Raw genomic sequence first — 21,554 nt, 5'->3', positions numbered from 1 at the left:
CTGCCAACATACTTCTTTTGTTTTTCAAAAAAATATATTCCACGTATTAAAAAAAAAGATTGCATGTATGGAGCGCAGAGAAACTCATAGTATTGTTTTTTAATTTAGACAACAGGAATTTCTTTTTAACTTTTTAATTATTACGCGTATTTAATACAGTTATTTTAATAACAGGAGTCTTATTGATCGATGAGATGAAATTATCGGAGGCAATATCATTTAATCGTGCACGATTGGAAATGCAGGGATTCACTAATTTAGGAAAATACACCCCCCTACACCAGCAGGGAAAAAAAGGCGATCATGCACTCGTCATGATGTTCCAGCCATTTCAAAGAAAATGGGTTCAATCTATAGCCTGTTTCCTCAGCAAAGGCTGTGCCTCTGGAACAGTTCTACATCATCTTATTATATAGAATGCATCATTCTTGCAGAACAGGCAGGGTTACATATAGATGTAATTACAACCAATGGAGCCACTTGGAATCGTTCGATGTGGCAGAAATTTAATATAACCGAAGAAAACGTTAGCTGTGAACACATTGTGAACCCATCTCGCCGGCTATGGTTTATTTCGGATTTTCCGCATCTGCTAAAATGTTTACGGAATTTTATACTTCAACGTGCGGAAACATGGGTAAGAATCGAAAAATATTTAATATTCAATTGTTATTTAAATATTATTTATTTAATTGAAATTAACAATGTATGTTCTTGTAAGTACAATAATATTTTTGTTTACAGACACCTGATGGTTTAATAAAACTTATACATTGGTATACTTTGTTGAAAAGCGAAAATCCTACAGGTTTTAATCTAAAAGCTGCTTACAAGCTGACCATCAACCACATTGAGCCTCGATATTATCAAAAAATAAATGTTGCATTAGCATTTCAGATTTTTACTCAATCTTCACATCTAATTAAAATATTTAAATACACAATATATTAATTAGGCTATTCGTCATATAATTTTAGCTTTTTGGAGTAGCAGATTTGATGCAATTGCTTCAAGAGGAACACGATGAACTAAAAGACTCTGTAACAACGCAGTCGTTCTGCCGCAGAATAAAGAAGCTCATTGAAGTTATGAATTGTCGAATACCAAAAGGTACTATGAAGCCGGATAATGAAGCTTGGAAAGTAATTAATTATAGCTTAAACAGATGCACAATCTTTGTTCGTTACTTGAATATACTACATGCTATTTTTCAATCTCAATGGTTACAGATAGTAGAAGAATTTTTGACGTACATAAGTACTTGGGAAACGGAAGCTACTAAAAAAGGGTTCCATTTCATGTCTGACTCTACATGCCTTGGACTCAAGATATCGTTGAAAGGTACTCCTCAAATTTGCCAGTATCTCACGGAAGACTGTGGATTCAATTACCTTATGACAGCCAGACTAAACCAAGATGCTCTAAAGGTACTATAACAAGAAATAGTAAAAATGATTATTTACTAATTATTTCATACATTTGTAATGAAAGACTAAAAGCATCTTTTTTTATCAGTTTAATCGAATAATAAAAAAAATTCAACATTTGTTTATTAAAATTTAATTAATTTGTTATTGAACATTGAAAAAATGTACTTATAGAAATGTCATTAAAACTTGCATTAATATTTTAAATTTGCTTGAAATTTCATCTAATGAACAAAATTAACTCTACATGAACATTTTGTATCCCTCCGCCTGGTGCGTTGGTATAAATGCGCTATTATTTTGAACATGTAAATAATTTGTCTCTTTAGACAATAGTTAATATTACTAGTACTGAAAGATGTGTTCTTATTTCAGCGATTTTTTGGAATGATGCGCAGCTGCTGTGGATCGAATGACCATCCAGATTCCACGTTATTTGTGCAATTGTACCGACTAGTATCGACATACTCGCTTGTGAAGCCTCCAAAAGGAAGTAACATCTTCGGAGGAGAAATACTGAATGTCCTACTAAACATTAAAGATATCACGAACACGACAGAAAGAAGAATGCAGTGGGATGCTCAGATAGATACTATACTGGATCGAAGAACAGATGCACAAGTACTCTCACAAGCAGCGACAATTTTTGAAGAGCATGATTATTTTAAATGTACTACTTCAAAGTACGTAGTTGCATACATGTCAGGCTACGTGGCAAGAAAAATGTCACGTTTTGCGCTTTTTTATATTGACAAGAAGCGTGTGCTATGCAACGACTGCGTAGAAGCTCTGCAATTGTCTTCATCAGATTCAGTTCCGGAAAGCTATAAGCTCATCACTCTAAAGTCCAAAGGCAACCTCATGAATCCTTCAGTCAAGCTGCTGGCTTTAATTTCACTTCTTGAAAAGGTTATCTTGGATACTCTCAATGTAAACGAGTTAAACATGGAAACTATTTTTGAAATTACGAAGGCTGTTGAGAATCTAGCACCCTTACCATGAATTGGATGTTGTAAACACAATAGGGTTCTAACCCATAGCGTTGTTCGTTTTTATCTCACAAATCGGATGCATTTTATCTGCACGCAAGAAAATAAAAACAATGACATACAGAATCAGCAGACTCGAAAAAGAAGGAAAGCTGCTAAACTGACATCTCATAAGGAAACAAAAAAAGTTGAGAAGATTAAATCGAATGGAGCAAAGGCAGCTAATACAAAAATAAAGAAAGAAAGAAATGTAACATTAAGAAAATATAATAAAAAAATAAATACAAAATTATAAGCAAATTTTATTATTTAAAATATGTGTGATCTTTTTACATAATTTCACCGATTCTTAGGCCACACAAGTATCGTATGTATTAATCGAAAGTTGCAGCGACAAACAAACAATAATCAGTATATTTATATATGATCATATACCTATATGCATATTTTAACATTCTTTTTTGGAGTCTACCTACGATGATTACACATGTGTCAAACCTTGTGTCATTTCTTATAGCCGCAATACATTTAAAATTCAATTCAATATACAAAAATTATTAAAAACTAATTAAAAATTATTGAAAATTAATTACAATTAACACGCAAATTACAGGTCACACTGTATGCTCACTGTTCGTTTTACAAGTTATTCATAAATTCAGTCTGTCCACGTCTCTGAGAAGACGTATTAATTTAGCAATGCATTTGACATACATATATCGTGTTAAAGGAAAAGTTAAACCGTTCATAAAAACTCTCAGGTTCATAGTAATTCTCAGGTCCGAATGCACAATCACTTTCTTTCTAAACTGGCTAGTGCGTTTTAATTGGTGAAAATGCACAGATTCGTTTTTCTTTAAATAAATCCAATTATCCGATGGTAATTGAAGTACATGCAGCTGCTCCTGTAGAGATTTAAAAGTAAAGCCTGCATCAGTTGTTGTTCCTCGAATGCTGTCCATCATGTTTCTATTCTTCTTGAATCTCCTGAAACACAAGTACATGTACTTTGTAATAACATTTACATTCCAAAAAGTTAGATCTCACAACAAAACGTAAAATAACTATACTTCTTAGACTCAGACAATTATAATTTGACAAACGCAAATATACTGACGCGCATTTTTTGGATTATAAAAGTACAATAGAATACTTTCTAATTAAAACATAAACAAAATGAAAATTTACTTCAGCTTACCTTTTTTTTCTTTCTTGGTTTCTGGTGTCTTGATATTTACTCCAACAGAAATATAGCGCCTTTAACCTTTATTTCAACAAAACCGTTAGGCTGCAAAAAATAATGCAACAATAGCTGCATTCAGCGGACTCAACAGTTAGGCAACATTACTAGATTTTCCGCTGAATGACACTTCGCTCAGTCGTTACATGTCAGGTTGAAGGAGCGGACGCCATATTTTGTAGCGATTTTACTTTACGCTACCAGAGCGAAAAGTGTTACAATTCAACATGGCGACTTCTAGTGAAAAAGGGCTTATCGAAAAAATATATGAATATAATGGATAATTATACAAAGTAATTGAAAATGAAGATTTTCATACGCGTCTTACATCAGGTAAGAAATAATAAAAGAGAAATGTTTAATATAAGTTAAGCCACTAATCATACTACTTGAGGGTTAGGAAATCTTGTGCAATGCAATATTTTGCAATAAAAAGTACTTTTAATGTAATAAAGTTTATAATTGCATAATTTTATTAAATGTAACATTTATATATGTTTAATTTTAACGTTTTAGCAATAAAAATCTAATTTTCATCTATATATGATTGTCAAAGCGAAGCCCCCATTCATATCAACAATCAGATCATTCAGCGGAAAATTCATAGCGGAGTTTGATCCATCGAAAGCAGATATCTCAACTGTTGAATCCGCTGAATGCAGCCAATGTTACTCGTAACACGACCCGAAACCAACTCTTCACTCTTCACTCTTCAGGTTATGTTCCGAACCAGTGATGCGATCTTTCCCACAGCGGTCCCGGCTCCGCTGCCTCACACAACCTTAAGCCTTGTGTCCACGATACTAGAACTCGGTCCGAGATCTCGGACTGAAGCCTTGTGTCCACGATACTAGAACTCGGTCCGAGATCTCGGACTGAGGGAAAGTTACTAGAACTCGGATCATGTACACACTGAATATGGATGTAAAACTCGAATAAGAAGCTCAAACGAAAAAATGCGTTGCGTCCCATTTTTCGGTACGAGTTAAGGTGCCTACTGATGGACGCGGCAAGTGCCGTGCGCGGCAGCGCGGCACTTCAAAAAGAACTAGATTCTAGGGGCTTCTAATCCTGATGCCGCCTCCCGTGTCTGCCGCGTTAACGCGACGTTTTATCGCGTTTGTCGCGTTGAAGTGAGGCAATATAACCTCTATATCTCAATTCTCAATTATATTGGAGCAAGAGACCCTGTGCTATGTAACTATACAGAATAGTTGAAGGCTAAAGAACGTCCTCAGTTGGAGCTGTCGGGATTATAACTCACAATCAGTTTAATCAGTAAATTATGTGTGCGAAAATGAAAATGCATGAATGGTTAGTACAGTGCACTCATGTAATTAATGAACAGAATGCAGAAGCAGATCGACGTGACAAGCTACTCGGATCATTAGCTTTGTTATTAGCTAAAAAAAATAAACGGGTCAAGAAAAAGCGTTTCTGGGTTGCGCCAATTTTTAAAAAACGTTATGAGCATGGGTTTTACCATGCCTTGCTGCCAACACTGAAATTGGAAGATTTGCGATTTCATAATTATTTTCGGATGTCAACTATGCAATACGAAGAGTTGTTAGCCATTGTAGGTCCACATCTAGAAAAACAATACGTCGTGCGAGAGCCGATAAGTGCAGCAGAACGATTAACGTTGACATTACGGTAAACATCTTTTATTTAAATTGTAGTTATATGAATGTAAATGTTGTATCACATTAATCATTATGTTTCAGATTTCTGGCAGCTGGTGACTCTATGTCTTCAATGACGTATCAATATTTGGTAGGCTTGACGACTGTAAGCAATATTATTACTACAACATGCAAGATTATTTGGGAACATCTATGCCCTTTGGTCCTTCCATCTCAACTATTTGAAGATGATTGGCGGAACATAGCAGAAGATTTTGAAGATATATGGGACTTTCCACATTGCATTGGAGCAATTGACGGAAAGCATGTAACTATTCAAGTAAGTTATATACGTTTATTACGATTTTTTTCAGGCATTATTTAAATATCGAAAACTATCAGGAAATAAAGAGAAAAAACAATATATGAACGGACTCCAATTTCCTTGCAGTATGTGAAAAACATGTAATAATCTATGTAATTTCAGTGTCCGGACAATGCTGGCTCCAATTTCTACAATTACAAAAACAGTCATAGCATTGTACTATTAGCTATTTGTGATGCCAATTACATTTTTCGATTCGTCGATATTGGTGCGTATGGCAGGCGAAGTGATGGAGGCATCTTTCGTGAAAGCCGGGTCGGTCAACATCTTGATGCAGGACAAATGAATATCCCAAAATCAGACAGTTTTTACAAGGGAGGACCGTCTTTGCCTTACTGCATTGTCGGAGATGAAGCCTTCCCACTGAAGTCGTATTTACTGCGGCCATTTTCTGGAAAGAATTTGTCCGCCGAACAGAGCATTTTTAATTATCGACTCAGCAGAGCCAGGCGAGTGATAGAGAATAGTTTCGGAATACTTGCTAGTCAGTGGCGAGTTTACCGAAAACCGATCATTAGTAGCGTAGAAACTGCTATGAAGATTGTGCAAGGTACAATCTGCATCCATAACTGGCTCCGCAGGAATGACATCGAGAACCGCTACATTTCACCAGATATGCTAGATAGAGAGACAGCAGAGAATGAACACATACGAGGTTTGTGGAGAACTATTATGGAAGATGGTTGTGCATTAGTGGACATCTCAAATTGTAGCACAAATACAAGTACTCGGAATGCCATGCTTATTAGAGATGAATTTTGTAAATATTTTAATAATGAAGGCTCAGTAGCATGGCAAAATGATAAATGATATTACATTTGTATAAAAGTTTTTTTTATCGCTAATAATCGTTATTTGTATATTACACGTGCAAAAGAAATAAATTACACCTTTTAACAAATTATTGTTTGACAACTTCTCTTTTCTACTTTTCCAAATAATTGTAACTTGACAAATGTTTCTTGGTATTCCCAGTTCAGGGTCTCGATTCTTGAATTTATGCGAAAAATTTTCGTACGAAAAAATGACGCTACATGATTACTGATTAATATATATTTTTAGATTGAAAAATATATACCAATCAGTGATCTTGCAGTACCATTTTCGCATATGGAAATTTTTTGCGTGAATTCAAGAATTGTGACCCAGGAAGTTGATTCTATATCATGCAATGTAGTTAACATTACAAAAAGTACTAGTAGTACTAGTAGAGCAAATGTACTAGTTGTTGACTAATATAATCTAATTAGATACTTTAAATTTCAATTATTTTTGTAAATTTCGGTATATTGCATGATACAGAATCGACCTCCAGTTGAATAATAACTATTTGAATAAATACATCTCGGCTTCATTATACTATTAAAATCATTTTTGTTTTATTATTATGAATACATTAATACTACTTAATTACTGTCATCACGCAATAACTCTGTATGTAAAAGATGGTGAATTTTTAACATTATTTCGCGTCTGCGGATTTGCGAGAAATCTCGTAGCTGGCTGGCGATCATCGAAGTGAAGTTATCAACTTCATCAAGAACAGGAGGAGTTGGCAATGGCAATGCTGGTCGTGGAATCTGCAAGGCTTCCGCTATCTGCTTCATCACATCTTGTTCGCAACTTTTTCGTTTTTTTTTTACTTTTGAAAATAAAAGAATACATTTTACATTATTGAAAAAGTTACTCCTGAGATTATAATAAAATTAATTTTAAAAAATTATTACACTAAAATAAATAATATAAATAAATAATTTTTTAAATATTAATTACAATATGATATGAAAAAATCAAAAAGTCTTTACCAGGATTGCAAGAATTTGTAGTTAAAATTTTACTCCGATCCGATAAAAACTTCATCGCAGGAAATTTTTTACATTATAAAACATTATATATTATGTATTTATGTTATAAATGGATATTTATAGATATATTTGGTTTATTATAAAAATACGCAATTATAAAAAAGAACATAATCTAGGAATTTCAATTTTTATCGAAGACATACTCGTTCCTGAACGAAACGCTTCCGTAGAAACAATGGAAATTTAAATACAAGGGTTTTATTTTATTATTGCATATTCTTACTATTCTCTTTCTGTTTTTAAATTTGTTCATTGGCTTAGTTTACATCGATCGTTTGGTACGCGTATCAAGTATCAAATCTGCTTCTCTGATTGATTTAAATCGTTTAAGGTAAAATCTGCACCAATCAGAGAAGCAGATTTAATATTTGGTACACGTACTAAATGATCGGTATAAACTAAGCCATTTGCCAGTACACCTTATGAGCAAAACGTACCTCTCGATGCATCAACTGCATTGGAATTTACTTCTCCATCCACTTGGATTTCTACATCATCGGGATCTTCATCAAGACTTGTAATATTTGAAACTGTCCTGAAATAAAATATATTGATAGTAACTCTCACTAGTATTTCTGTAAATTTGTGAAGTAACTAACTCTTTTTCCAAATAGGTATCCCGTAAGAAAGACATCGAGTCATAATGCTGCCACTTCCTACGAGATGGCTTACTGGCTGATCCACTTGGCAAATTCTCAAGGGAGATGATTTTCATATAGCGATCCCTCAAGTTTTTCCATTTTCTTTTTACTTCTTCAGCAGAACATTCATCTGTAATAATAAAATCGAACATTTTGTACTGTTATATCACTTCCTCTCTCCTCTCTCTTTCTCTCTCTCTCTTCTTCTCTTTCTTCACACGCACACATATATACCATTCGTCGCATCAGCCACTTGCTGCCAAAGCTGTTGTACAGTTTGTTTGTCACGTTTCACAATATTACATTTTTGATTCCATAACAGTTCTCGTGCCGACACTTCTGCAATTATTATTTCTTCCAAGTTTCGCCTTTCAAGGTTCGATGTTTGCGGTTCTTGATTAGTCGGAAGATGCGACTCCGTAACAAGCAACTCTGCTCCATCAACCGCACTTCGACGCACAATGTCTCCATTCTCTATAATATATTTAAATTGCTATATTTGCTCAAATAATATTATATCATTTATTTTCGCCTTTTATATTTTACTTACCACATTGGGGATACAAATAGAAAGTGTTCTCGTCATAAATAAGCGTTGGATAATTTACAAAACATTCATGGGAAGATATTTCTTCTTCCTCCAGAATTGTCTCGCACATTCCGCATGTATGTACTTTCTGCAATAAAAAAAATATGAATTATATTAAATATGAATTGTAACTTGGTGTATCATTATCTGGTATGTCATTATGTGTCATTCAAAAGTTTGGTTTCAAGTCATGTGTCATTCAAAAGTTTGGTTTCAAGTCATAAATGTTTATAAAAATTAAAAAAAATTTCTAAAAATTAAAAAAAATTTTTTTGCATAAATTTGTTTTCCAAAACCTTTTAAACATAAACTTAACCTCCAATCTTGATGATTATAAACAATTATATATATTATTTTCGTAATTGCTATTTTAACATTTTTGTATTAAACATATTATGAAAATACACTAACCTGTGGAATCTCCACATGTTTTCCGACCATTCTTACAACTTTTTTTTCAAATTGATTCTAACCACTTTTGCGATATCGCAAATAAAGTTGGATTAATCTAACTTCAACCGGCAGACACGGGAGGCGGCATCAGGATTAGAAGCCCCTAGAATCTAGTTCTTTTTGAAGTGCCGCGCTGCCGCGCACGGCACTTGCCGCGTCCATCAGTAGGCACCTTTATTGCGAGTTATTAGATTTTACTAGTTTCTTTTACTATCTGTCAAGACAAAATATAAGATACTTATAGTGATACGAGATACTGTGAACAATATAAATAATATTTTAGTAAGTAATTATAGAATTGAAAAAATAAGAGAAATATAATTCTTAAATAAAATAAATTAATAAGATTAATAATTAATAAGATTTACATAAATAGTTATTATTAGTTTTAATGCAGATTAAATTAGACATTAAAAATATATTATAACCTATATATACATATTATTTTTCAAGAAAAGTATAATAATATATAAAATTGATTTTCAGAAAAAACTTCTTTTATAATAAAAAATGGATAATAAGGAAAATGTTAAAATTTTATTAATGTTATATCAACAACATTCTTGTTTATATGTTACAAAAAGTGTTGATTATCATAATCGTATGAAACGAGATCAAGCTTTACAGATAATCTGTAATCAGTACAAAGAATTAACAGGACAACCACTAACAACTGAAATTGCAAAAAAAAAAATTAATAATTTAAGATCACAATATCTGGACCATCTAAATAAAATAAAACATTCAAAATCAAGCGGTGCATCACTTGATGATATCTATAAACCAACTTGGTGGTTGTTTGAAGATATGAGTTTTCTATAACATAGATCAGAAAATCATCGTAAAGAATCGTAACTCGATTACAACGCTAACTATATTCAGCCAAGTATAAATATTATTGTTTGAGGACTCGGACCGAGATCTTGGATTGAGTTCTAGCATCGTGGACACAAGGGCTGCGTTCCCATTTCGTCTCACTCAGTGCAGTATCCAGTGGCCGCCATTTTGCTGGATACTGCACTGGAGAAGCGTTCCCAATTTACTGAACTGGCTAGTGGCTAGTGACAGTCTCGCACACGTATTAGCTCATAACCTAAATAAAATTGTTACTTAATATGTAAATAGTGTTGAAGCTATTATTGTTAGTAAAGATTATTATATCGGTAAGTAAATATTTCAATTAGCAATGTATTAATAAGTGTTAGCGTTATTTTTAAATATTATAACGACGATTATACCGATTATTTGCTTGTATAACTTCACATTTAAAAACAATCAATTATTGTATATAATTATTGTACATAATTTTATTTTTTCAGTACACATTGATTTTTATTATTATTATTATTATCATTATTATTATTATTTATTATTTACATTTCCCGGCCGACGACATTCTGAATGAGGTACGATTGTCACTAGCCAGTCCAGTAATTTGGGAACGCTTCTCCAGTGCAGTATCCAGCAAAATGGCGGCCACTGGATACTGCACTGAGTGAGACGAAATGGGAACGCAGCCAAGGCTTTACAGAAGCGCTACGTCACGTATCCGTGTGAGCTCGGCCGTTCAACCAATGGAAGAGAGCGAACGCTCCCTTCCACCGAGCCGACACAACAGACGATAAATGCATGCTACTTGCATGTTAAAAGCGAGCGTTTCTGATTCAGAAAAGAAATTCTGAGGCGAGTGGCTGGAATATTAGAGATCACCTGTTCGAGACCTGCTTCGTGCAACTTTTTTTTCTTTTTTCCACATTTGTTTCTAATATAGTAAATCATTAGATAATATTTTTTTGCCCAAAAAATAATATTTTCTATTTATTATTAATATTCGCATATGTTAAACTAACAATTTTAGAAATAATACAGATCTGCTATTGTCAATAGAAAAATAAAAAGTTATTTTACAATGTTGCAACAAAGTGCTAATTTAACATATGCAAATATTTTTAATAAAGATAAAATAATTTTTTTTAGCCAAAAACATTATCTAATAATTTACTTAAAACAAATATCGAAAAAGGAAAAAAAGTTACAAAATCACAGTTTTCAAACACGAGATTTTTAATATTCTTGCCATTCGCCTTACTCGTTTAGCCATGCTTGCTATTTTACATTTATCAACATGAAAGATTACACACCTGCAAAGCTTTTAATTATTTATTTTAAACTACTGCATACTAGCAAGAGTTACTGCAGTAACTACATATACATGTACTGTGGAGATTAGTGGAGGAACATATTAAAAATGCAGTCAAATAGATGTAAGATTAGTAATTTTATTAGTACTATTAATAAGTAGTGGTTTTCCGCACCACCTTTGAGGTTCCACTAATGGCGCGTTCGATTTTTTTTTAAGTGGATCGTCGCCTGGAGCCCTATTGTACCACTTTTTTTACACCTGTTATTTACAGGTTAAAATAATTTACAGTAGTTGACACTGTATCTTTGTATCTATATACTTACTGTACTTTGTATACTCACTATACTTGTACTTTTGCGCGTTGCGCGTATATTGGCGAGTTGGGAAAATTACTTACTTTATAATTTTGTATAAATACAAAATATATTTTGTATTTATTATGCCTGCAATGCTTGTAAAATGTTTTATTATTTTATTTAAAAATTATTATATGTTATTTTGATATTGACGGTCCAGCAACATCATAAATATCTGCAGCACATATAGCCCCAAGTAGCAAATGAAACTTTAAAACGTCTGCGATAACGTTGTCGCAACTTAAACTGCAGCATTTTTGTCTAGCACAACTACTGCCACAACGTCACTGTGTCGTTTTGACAAAGTTGTAGCAGCAAAAGTGGGACAACATTTTTAGGCTTTGAAAACGATATCGCAGCTATTTGGCCGCACAACTATTTTGCTATAAAAAAGTTGTCATAGCCACATTACAGCAGTGGCAGTAAAATTACGTAAAAATATTCAAAAAAAAATTTTTTTTTAATTTTGGCTTCAACTGGCATTGAACCTATGACATCCCGTAACATTCGCCTCACTAAACTTAGATAAAATTTAAAGATTAATTAATCATTACAAATTATTACAATTTATAAAGTACATTATAAGTATACAAGCGCGGACGCAAATTCATAAGAGACTGATTACAGAACTACACATAGATCCTTAAGTATTAATATTAGAGCCGCATAAATGAACGCATAGGTCCGCTTGACCATCGCTGATACATGCTAAATTTAATATAAAACTGATAGTCACGTTACTCTGCTTTTGCTGTGACATACAAATTACAGCCAAATTACAGCTATTTTGGCTATATTTTAGCTTCTATCCATGCGCATGCGTGGTAACAATTTACGGTGTACGTGCATAATAAATTTCTCAAATGGCGCGAAGCACATATGTTTATACAAATGCCGATCACAACGTGATTGACATTACAGCCAAAACTGACTATCGTTTCGTGCTGTGTGGTGAAAAGAAAATATATATACCGAAATTAATTCGTTTGGTGAAAACATTGGAAGATAGTTTTTCATTTACATTATACTCGTGCACAAAAATAAACTATAATATTACAAATAGAGAACATGAACTTTAAGGTACATCTAAATATACACGCAAATCTTCCAAAAAAAGTTGTTGTATATATAAACACGCAAACCTTACAAAAAAGTTGTTGTGTATTTTACCTAACAAAAAAGTTGTTGTATATTTGAAAATCAACAAATTACCTTTTTAAAAAAAGGTAAAGAAAAGGCGCCAAGTGCACGCAAATCTTCCAAAAAAAAGTTGTTGTATATATAAACCTTTCAAAAAAAGCTGTCGTATATATTATATATTAACCTTCCAAAAAATTTATCTTCCACAAAAAAATGTATATATATTAACAAATAACAAACCTTTCAAAAAAAGTTGTATATATAACCAAATAAAAATTTGCTATATATTCTGCCTATAAAAGAGGTGATATCAGAAAATGACGCCAAGTTTAAATAAAAAACCTTTCAAAAAAACTTGTATGTATATATTTTAAAAAAAGTTGTATATACCAAATAAAAATTCGCTATATATTCTGCCTATAAAAGAGGTGATATCAGAAAATGACGCCAAGTTTAAATAAAAAACCTTTCAAAAAAACTTGTATGTATATATTTTAAAAAAAGTTGTATATACCAAATAAAAATTCGCTATATATTCTGCCTATAAAAGAGGTGATATCAGAAAATGACGCCAAGTTTAAATAAAAAACCTTTTAAAAAAACTTGTATGTATATATATTACGAAAAAGGATTATATTTATTATATTTAATTATATTTATTATATTTATTTATTAAAAAATTTTTCAAATTTAATCAAAATAAAAAAATATTACAAAATTTCGCAAAAAACTTGGCGCTGCTGTACTGAACTACATGTTAAATACATCTTAAAATATTATAGAGAATGAAAATGAGCAATAATTTTACAATTTACATGATTAAGTGTTATAATGACTCAAACTGACCAGAGCGGCAAACGGCGACGCGATAGCCAATTAAACTCTTGTTCTTACGGTAAAATTGTAAGTTGATTGGCTATAGCATCGTCACTTGCCGCTTCGTCGCTCTAGTCTGTTTGAGCCGAAATTTGTTTGCATCGCTTGCTCTAACATGCTCCTACTCGTTCTAATACTCCAAACTAAACTATAGTATTACGTCACATGTACTATAGATTAAAGTATGTTGGAATGATTAGGAGCATGTTAAAGTATTGCGATGCGAATCTTATGTAAGTTAATAGTTTAGTACAGCAGCGCCAAGTTTTTTGCGAAATTTTGTAATATTTTTTTATTTTGATTAAATTTGAAAAATTTTTTAATAAATAAATATAATAAATATAATTAAATATAATAAATATAATCCTTTTTCGTAATATATATACATACAAGTTTTTTTAAAAGGTTTTTTATTTAAACTTGGCGTCATTTTCTGATATCACCTCTTTTATAGGCAGAATATATAGCGAATTTTTATTTGGTATATACAACTTTTTTTAAAATATATACATACAAGTTTTTTTGAAAGGTTTTTTATTTAAACTTGGCGTCATTTTCTGATATCACCTCTTTTATAGGCAGAATATATAGCGAATTTTTATTTGGTATATACTACTTTTTTTAAAATATATACATACAAGTTTTTTTGAAAGGTTTTTTATTTAAACTTGGCGTCATTTTCTGATATCACCTCTTTTATAGGCAGAATATATAGCAAATTTTTATTTGGTTATATATACAACAACTTTTTTTGAAAGATTTGTTATTTGTTAATATATATACATTTTTTTGTGGAAGATAAATTTTTTGGAAGGTTAATATATAATATATACGACAGCTTTTTTTGAAAGGTTTATATATACAACTTTTTTTTGAAAGATTTGCGTGCACTTGGCGCCTTTTCTTTACTTTTTTTTAAAAAGGTAATTTGTTGATTTTCAAATATACAACAACTTTTTTGTTAGGTAAAATACACAACAACTTTTTTGTAAGGTTTGCGTGTTTATATATACAACAACTTTTTTTGGAAGGTTTGCGTGTATATTTAGATGTACCTTAAAGTTCATGTTCTCTATTTGTAATATTATAGTTTATTTTTGTGCACGAGTATAATGTAAATGAAAAACTATCTTCCAATGTTTTCACCAAACGAATTAATTTTGGTATATATATACACTCACCCGAAAAAAAAGCGGTACACTGAAAATGTGGGAAAAATTCATCAAATTTCAACTGACGATAACTTCGTAAATAATAAAGATAGAAAGTTCTATAAAATATGGAAATGAAGCTAAAAATCTCTACTTTAAGAATCAATTTATTTCAATGTTGCAAAATAAATTTATTGAAAATGGCGGATGACAAAGCGCGAGCATGCAAAATTGAAAAATAATGGTTCGAGTTTGCGACGGTGCACGGTATAAACAAAAAATTGTAGCTTATTGGGATCAAAAGCGTACGAAAGTACAGAGTCTCCTCTTTAAAATGCTTTTTTATGCATCTCGATACGATGATTTTTCGCCGAGAGATTCGCATTTGAAGAAAAAGGCAGATTCTTACTTCAAATGCGAATCTCTCAGCGAAAAATCATCGTATCAAGATGCATAAAAAAGCATTTTAAAGAGGAGACTCTGTACTTTCGTACGCTTTTGATCCCAATAAGCTACAATTTTTTGTTTATACCGTGCACCGTCGCAAACTCGAACCATTATTTTTCAATTTCGCATGCTTTTGCTTTGTCATCCGCCATTTTGGAGAAAATTGTTGCACATTATTGCGTTATGAATTTTCGAACACTAGACATCCAAACTTTTAAAATGGTTTTTAAAAAATCCTGCTAGCTGTATTACGTGCCGAGATATTCAATTTTGAACCAGACCGAATTGCAAGAATAAGAATTCCGTGGTCATCAGCTCCGCGGTATTTTAAAACTCCAAACTCTTCTTACGGTTGTAAGTGTCAATTCTGCTTTTAGCGTTACCCAGGATCAACGGCGTGGACGTGGCAGAAATCTGATCCCGTGTGTGTGTGTGTGTGCGTGCACCACTGGGATAAGGACCTCATGGCTCGTCAGGTCCACGATATTTAACGACTCCAAACCCTCCCGGTGGTGCGTGTACAATTGCGTGTGCGCGCGCGTATATTAATAATGGGTATGACCTCCTCGTGCGCGTATTACCTCATTCATGCGACGAGGTATACTCCTTATTAATGTTCTAATTTCAGACTGCGTAATGTCATTCCACTCTATTTCAAGAACTCTTCGAAGTTCTGGCAATGACTGAGGAGCAGGTATATGATTTCGTACTTTTCTGTTAATATTGTCCCATAGGTGTTCAATGGTATTTAAATCTGGACTCATTGCTGGCCATTCGAGTCGATTTATGCCAACTTCATCGCAGAAATCAAGCACTTTTCTCGCAATGTGCGGTCGAGCATAAACAAAAAGTCAGGGCGGAGAAATCACAAAAGATCTGCAGACATCTCCTTCGGATGCAAAACAATTGATTGAAAAATAATGGTTCGAGTTTGCGACGGTGCACGGTATAAACAAAAAATTGTAGCTTATTGGGATCAAAAGCGTACGAAAGTACAGAGTTTCCTCTTTAAAATGCTTTTTTATGCATCTCGATACGATGATTTTTCGCTGAGAGATTCGCATTTGAAGTAAGAATCTGCCTTTTTCTTCAAATGCGAATCTCTCGGCGAAAAATTATCGTATCGAGATGCATAAAAAAGCATTTTAAAGAGGAGACTCTGTACTTTCGTACGCTTTTGATCCCAATAAGCTACAATTTTTTGTTTATACCGTGCACCGTCGCAAACTCGAACCATTATTTTTCAATTTTGCATGCTCGCGCTTTGTCATCCGCCATTTTCAATAAATTTATTTTGCAACATTGAAATAAATTGATTCTTAAAGTAGAGATTTTTAGCTTCATTTCCATATTTTATAGAACTTTCTATCTTTATTATTTACGAAGTTATCGTCAGTTGAAATTTGATGAATTTTTCCCACATTTTCAGTGTACCGCTTTTTTTTCGGGTGAGTGTATATACACTTATACACTTATTTCACTTAATACGAATTTCTAACAAATTTGGTCACTCGCACTACACTGCTCTGGATAAGCAGTCTTATTAAGTGTGCATAGTGCGAGTGGCCAAATTTGTTAGACCGAATTCACTATAATTACTTTTTTTTTATTTTAACACTTTCTGAACTGAAAGGTTATATAAATGCCAAACAAACGTAAGCGCGCGCCGCGCGGCTTCTCAGCGCCATCGGCGCACCTAACGTCAGAAACTTGCAGATTCCACCATCTGCACAAAGTCATAGAACTTATAGTAAATGGAAGAGGAATAGCGTATCTAAACAATGGGTGGAAAGTGTGAGCAACATCTAAGAGACAGAAGATGTATTTCTGTCCTGCTCAGTGACTTTTCTTCTCTCTGCGCATGTGCCAAGCGAGACGCGGTATTTTAATTGTCGAGTTCTCTGTAACCTCTGCTTTAAAAAATATGAAATAATTGCAAACTATCATATTAAAAAGGAAAAACCATTTAATAAGATATAAGAACAAAAATAGATAACGACACAAAGAATACATAAAAATAAATACAATATGAGATATAATGTTGAAAGAAATATATGATATATGTATATATATAATGGAATTATCAAGAAACTTATAAAAAAGTACTTATAATAGATAATTTATTGATGATAAAAATGTATTATTTTCGAATACTTGTGGCGTATGTATTGTTTTTTTTCAGCATCACTTGAGAATTTTGCTTCGTGATATAGACGTATTTTAACATATATTTCAATGATACATTTTATCAACTGTATCTTATGATTATCAAAAATATCTTGATTTCTTATATGTTCAAACATAGCATCGTGCGTAAAACTATAATCAATCACAGCATTAAAGACTTTTAACGCTAAAAAATCTTTAATATTTTTTTTAATAAAAATAATATGGTTATTCTGTCTTATAATTTTTTCGCACGCGCTTGTAATTTTTATTACATCTTCCGAGGGAATTGTCAATTTTCCTCTATTTTTAAATGTAATTAAATTTGAGGTATTATTCGTAGATGTTAAAAAAGAGGCACATGTCTCACATATTTTTTTATCACGGGTCATTTTTTTTACTACGAATCCACTGATATATTTTACAACATCTTCTACGTACGAACTAAGAGACCATAACAAAGCTAAATAATCATGGTCAAACATGTCGATAGCAAAAATTGTTTCAGAATCATATGATTCGGTGTATATTGGTTCAGACTCTGAACTTCAGAGTATTTTTTTGTTGTTGAAGGTGCGTACAATATATGAATATCGTTAATTAGGCAATTTCCTTTTTCCGACGCACTAATTTCATGCCTGACCATCAACCTTTTGTATGCTGCTTCAAACTGTTGAGCGTTAGGATTGTTATTGAACCCTCCCCGACTTCTCAGAGCGCTAAAAAATGTTTCCAAATGATCTTGATTAAGTTTAAATGTTAATAAATAATTTAATTTTAATTGTTTTAAAACATTCCACAATTGAAATATATTTTTTAAACAGATAATAAATCCTAGAAAGCCAGTTTTTCTACTACTTCTTAGAATAGATTGATTTTGTACATTTTTTAAATCGCTTATATATTCTATAATTTTATCAACATGAGCTTTTAACTCGTCATAGTTTTTATTCGTTAAAGGTACTTTATAACTCGTTCCTCTTGAAAACTGACTACGCACGTTCAAGATATCAAAAGCGTTATTAAACACCGAGCAAAATTCAGCCGTTTTTTCTGGAGAATGGAATTGCTTATAATTACTTGTGTGCACATATTTGAGGGCAAAACAAACACTTTCACTCAGTGTTTGAGCAGCTAGCTTAACATTCATTCTATTGTTTTGATAGAAAATGTGTTTTTTTGTTAATTTTGTACCAGCACGCAACCCTTCTTCTTCCTCAAGCTTTTGCAGGAGCACAATATCCTGCCAATGGATATCTGCATTTTTACTTTTCATAATTTTTTGATCACCCAAAGTATTTCGAACTAATTTTAACATATGACATGGATCAAAAAAACAAAAGATTTTTTTTTTTCGTTACAGGATTGATAAAATATGGCTTAAAAGCAGTTCCTAATTCAAAATTTGCACCTAAATATTTGCACATATTTATGTTAACGCTAGCTCCATCAAAAGTTACGAAATGCACTTCTACTCCTGTCATTTCTATCAACTCCAGGCATTTTTCTAATAAACTGGCTCTCTCAGCTCCATTTAACGAGTTCAGTAAGAAATATCCTACAGGAATTTTCCAGTGGCCGTTGATCGCGACAAGCATGAAAACTAGGGCGTTTGCTGCTTTAAGTGAATGATCTACATGAAAAGCGTCATTATGATCAACTCCGAAATCAATAAGTCCATAGTATCTTTGTCCGTCATAAGTTACTTGTTGTCGAATCGCTATTTCGTCTATTACGATATTACAAATAATCGGATTATCACTTTTTTCAACTTGACACTTTAGAGCTTCAAATGCTTCTGCAGTAAATCCAGGGCGTCCATTCAATACTGAATACCATTTTCGAATTGTAGAGGGTTCAGGTAAAAGATTACAGAAACTCTTTCGTACGTAATTGTAAGCTTTTGAAGAATAAAAGTTTAACGTAAGAGTAAATGCTCTTAATTCAGGTAAATATTTTTTTTTCTTAGTTTGCTTGCGTTTAAAGATTTCTCGCATTGGGTCAGGTAATTGTGTCTGAAAAAAATCAACGTGTATACGTGATTACATTATTTTATTACGCTTGTGCACTGAAAATTAATCTTATTACTATATACAATTTTTTCAAAGGTTGTATTCATAGTCCATTTTTATTCTTAGATTATCTTAAATACTGTCTTAAGATACTAATATGACTTTTTAATCGATTCATAGCATTTTAAGATCATATTTAAAACAATCTTAAATATAAGAACGGATTATGAATACTGTCCAAAATGTACCATTAAGCAATCGACAGCATTATCTGATATGAAATTCTTCTTCTTGAGGTGATCTATTAAGTCTTTTATAGTTTTAAGACGCTTTTTCAATCTACCAGTAGTTTGTTGTAATGTTAAAATTTGTCTTCTTTGTTTCTTTACTACCAGCTTTGCTAAATTAAAAGCTCTCTTAGCTCTTCGTGGTGTAGCTAAATGTGGTGTCTTAATATCACCAATATAACGTGGTTCATTATAACGTGGAGAGTTTGGAGGAGTTACATTTATCAATGAAACTACATCAATGGTACCTGATAAATAATAATAATTAGTGAAACTATTTTCTCATGTAATGAATAATTAAAGCTTGCATCAGATTATGCAACTTGTTGCAGCAATTCACAAGCGATCTAATAAATTACTAGTATACACTATAGGTCTGTTCTTTATAGCTGAACTGGCTGTACTAGTTCAGAGTTTATCTTTTTCCTTCCACATTGGAAGGAGAAAGATAAACTCTGAACTAGTGCAGCCAGTTTAGCTATAAAAAACAGACCTTATGTGTTGTATGGTTCATTTTTAGTAATTTACTAAATCACTTGCGAATTGCTGCAACAAGATGCATAGTCCAATGCAGATTTAAGATTTTACTTGTGAATATGAAATGTTAAAGTGATACTTCATAAATCATGACACATTTAAAAAACTCACTGTGATGAATTTCTTCTTCATCTGGAATTAGTTCATTCAAATTTTCATCAGCTATATGTTGAATTGAAGTATATGCTTCCTCTTCACAGATATTTACCATTTTGTTCCGTTTTATATCAATTTCCTCATGTTTGCAATCTTTATCATTATGGCTCCTAAAATTATGTTTTATATATATAACTAAATCAAATAATTTGTTTTACATAATACAGTTTGTCTTTTCATGTACATATCTTTTTCTACTTTTGATATAGTAAATAGATGGTATGCTTCTATTTTTTAAAACTTTATTTTTTGTTGTGAGAAGATAATCTTTTTCTGTGAAGTGATTTGAGCATAAAAAAGTGGAAGTTTTGAGAACAACTTCATCAAAATTACAAAATTTTAGCCATTCTGGTCTTATTTGCACATTATTTGGAAATCTGCAAAAATTGGAATGTAATTTTATTTAACCTAAAATATCATGCAAGCATAAAACACATGTATTTATTAGAAGCTGTTATTATTAATATTAGAAGCTGTGAAATACATTTACTTACTTGTGATAAGATACTGTTTTGTCACGATTACCACATAAAACACAATACCGAACCATTTTACATTTAAAATTAACGTGCACAGAAAACAACAAATCACAAAAAACTGTGAAAATTGATGAAAATATTACGATCATGTGTTGTTCTAAAATCTGAAATTTTGATTGGTGGAACTTGGTCATGCGCATAGAGAAGAATAGTCATTGAGTAGGACAAAAAGATACTTCTGTCCTTTAGATCTTGCTCACAGCTCGTCACCCCGTATTCCTCTTCCATTTACTATAAGTTCTATGCACAAAGTACACTTTCTGTCCACTAATTATCTAACTACAGAATACTGAGAGTGTACACTTCTGCACTTTAAGATCGAAAAAAATTTTTTTTATGAAGAATACTATTATTTTTGATATACACTATCTTTATTCGTCTCCACAACACGTTATATATAATTTTACGACCGATACTAATATATAAATGTAATTAATATATACATCAAAACTGCGAGCTGACAGGTCTGAGCGCCGCCATGTTAGAATAGAAAATGATGACGCTGACCAATAAGACACGAGCGACATACATCT

The 21,554-nt window shown here is 32.2% G+C and overlaps 2 protein-coding genes and 1 long non-coding RNA gene across 5 annotated transcripts; 1 reads left to right on the top strand and 2 right to left on the bottom strand.

Annotated features, from left to right (window-relative positions):
- Window positions 1-4,298: 4,298 nt before the first annotated feature.
- LOC105678711 (putative nuclease HARBI1) lies at window positions 4,299-6,558 on the top strand. The gene is made up of 3 exons (XM_012378252.2): window positions 4,299-5,309; window positions 5,381-5,618; window positions 5,766-6,558. Exons 1-3 carry the CDS (start codon window positions 4,942-4,944, stop codon window positions 6,471-6,473), a joined length of 1,314 nt encoding a protein of 437 aa, XP_012233675.2. The 5' UTR covers window positions 4,299-4,941; the 3' UTR covers window positions 6,474-6,558.
- Window positions 6,559-6,947: 389 nt separating this feature from the next.
- LOC105671815 (uncharacterized) lies at window positions 6,948-10,724 on the bottom strand. The gene is made up of 6 exons (XM_067349818.1): window positions 9,170-10,724; window positions 8,720-8,846; window positions 8,404-8,643; window positions 8,128-8,299; window positions 7,966-8,063; window positions 6,948-7,305 (listed from the first exon to the last, which is right to left on the bottom strand). The coding sequence occupies exons 1-6, from the start codon at window positions 9,197-9,199 to the stop codon at window positions 7,070-7,072; spliced, it is 903 nt and encodes a 300-aa protein (XP_067205919.1). The 5' UTR covers window positions 9,200-10,724; the 3' UTR covers window positions 6,948-7,069.
- An 8,801-nt stretch (window positions 10,725-19,525) lies between these two features.
- On the bottom strand, window positions 19,526-21,096 carry LOC105669661 (uncharacterized). 3 transcript variants are annotated; one of them, XR_001100308.2, is made up of 3 exons: window positions 20,977-21,096; window positions 20,438-20,859; window positions 19,526-20,037 (listed from the first exon to the last, which is right to left on the bottom strand). It is a non-coding gene; the product is annotated as an uncharacterized lncRNA (long non-coding RNA). The 3 variants fall into 3 exon arrangements; XR_010888337.1 differs by having other exon boundaries at window positions 20,438-20,592; window positions 20,977-20,995; XR_010888336.1 differs by lacking the exon at window positions 20,977-21,096 and having other exon boundaries at window positions 20,438-20,952.
- Window positions 21,097-21,554: the final 458 nt, after the last annotated feature.

This window comes from Linepithema humile, chromosome 2 (assembly GCF_040581485.1).
Source record: "Linepithema humile isolate Giens D197 chromosome 2, Lhum_UNIL_v1.0, whole genome shotgun sequence".
Classification (NCBI taxonomy): domain Eukaryota; kingdom Metazoa; phylum Arthropoda; class Insecta; order Hymenoptera; family Formicidae; genus Linepithema; species Linepithema humile.
This window is presented reverse-complemented; position numbering and strand designations above follow the sequence as displayed.